This window comes from Colobus angolensis, unplaced genomic scaffold (genome assembly GCF_000951035.1).
Source record: "Colobus angolensis palliatus isolate OR3802 unplaced genomic scaffold, Cang.pa_1.0 Scaffold923, whole genome shotgun sequence".
Taxonomy (NCBI): domain Eukaryota; kingdom Metazoa; phylum Chordata; class Mammalia; order Primates; family Cercopithecidae; genus Colobus; species Colobus angolensis.
This window is the reverse complement of record NW_012123188.1, coordinates 17,705-19,519: the sequence shown is the minus strand read 5'-3', so window position 1 is coordinate 19,519 and position 1,815 is coordinate 17,705. Positions and strand designations below refer to the sequence as shown.

At 38.0% G+C, this 1,815-nt stretch overlaps 1 protein-coding gene across 1 annotated transcript in view; it reads left to right on the top strand.

The window, feature by feature from the left end:
• Positions 1 to 1,815, top strand: part of LOC105504512 (cytochrome P450 3A8-like) — a gene marked incomplete at its 3' end in the record, with an annotated part of 17,178 nt that overhangs the window by 5,029 nt on the left and 10,334 nt on the right. Inside the window, exon 2 of the mRNA XM_011931971.1 lies at positions 376 to 475. Coding sequence (XP_011787361.1) covers positions 376 to 475 — 100 coding nt within the window. The remainder of the gene's footprint in view (positions 1 to 375; positions 476 to 1,815) is intronic.

Below are 1,815 nucleotides of genomic sequence, written 5' to 3'. Positions count from 1 at the left end.
TGATAATGAAGTATTTTAAACATATAGAACATTATGGAGAGTGGCATAGGAAATACCCACGTATGCACCATCCAGCTTAACAAATGCTGTACTGTCATTTCTAGCCATGATGTCTTTAAAGAGCTCTTTGGTCTTGCAATGTCTCTTCCCTGTTTGGGCCACATTACCCTTCATCGTATGAAGACTTGGGTGGCTCCTGTGTCAGACTCTTGCCGCGTGTCACACCCTAATGAACTAGAACCTAAGGTTGCTGTGTGTTGTACAACTAGGGACATGGGTTACATGACATCAGGATCAAAGTCTGGCTTCCTGGGTGTGGCTCCAGCTGCAGAATCGGGCTAGTGAAGTTTAATCAGCTCTGTTGTCCCCACACAGAACGCAAGATGGTCAACTCCCTGTGCTGACCATCACAGATCCCGACATGATCAAAACAGTGCTAGTGAAAGAATGCTATTCTGTCTTCACAAATCGAAGGGTAAGCATCCATTTTTTGAAACTTAAATAATGATTGATCCATTGATTAAATTTTTCTTTTGAAAAAACTTACATATTCAGAAAAAGTTACATAAAAAATGTACAGGAAGGTTCCATGTACTCTTCATCCTGTCCCCCACAATGGTAACATCTTGCAATCCTGCGTTAACTATAAATATAGTATATTCATATTAGGTTGGCACAAAAGTTAAAATGGCAAACTGAAATAACATTTGCACACACCTAATACTAGTACAGGAAATTGACGTTGATATAGTTTACAGAGCTTATTCAGATTTCAGCAGTTTTACATGCCTTCATTTGTGTGTGTTTATGTGTGTGTGTAGTTCTACGCAAATTTTTCACATTCGTAAATTTGTGCAACGACCGGCACCATCAAGATGCAGACCCATTCCGTCACCATGTGGCTCCCTCCTGCTAGCCTACAGTCACAACATGGAATTTGTCTTTTTCTCTGACAGGGTCTATATCAGAGTAAACTTTTATTTCTTTGAGGAGGCCAATGTATTAATATTTCCTTTTATGGATTGTTATTTTGGTGTCAAGTCTGAAAATCCTTTGCTTAGCCCTCCTTTCTACATTGCTTTTTCTAAGAGTTACATAGTTCAACACTTTACAAAATGTAACTCTATTACCCATTTGGTGTTAATATTTGCATAAGTTATTAGATTTAGATCAAGGTTCACTTTTTGCAGACTATGGCTGTCCAAATGTTCCAACACCATTTTGGAAAGGTAGGCACATTGTCAAAAATCAGCTGAGCACACTTTGTGCATCTATTTCGTATTGTTTACTCTGTCCCACTGATGACTGTGTTTACTCCTCCACCAATACCACACTGTGGTGACTCTAGTAGCGTAGAGTAACTCTTAACATCATATAGAGCGATTCTTTCTACTTCATTGATTTATATTTTCAAAATAGTTTTAGCTTTTCTTGTCCCTTGCCTTTCCATAAAAATTCAGAATAAGCTTATAAGTGTCTACAAACAAACCAGCCATAATTTTGATAAGAACTGAATGAAAGCAGAGGTATTTAATCTTTTGGCTTCCCTGGGCCACAGTGGAAGAAGAATTGTCTTGGGTCACACATAAAATACACTAACACACACACACACACAAAAGGTCCATGTATAGTTTTCATTATATCTACCACCACAGATAAGCAAAAACGTCCTCACATAATAATCCTAATTATTCACTGCCCCATTCAGAGGGTCTTTCAAAATCATTGAACAGTCCTCAAGTTTGCAATCACTGATATAGAAAATGTACATATTGTGCAGCACACCAACATGGCACAAGTATACATATGTAACAA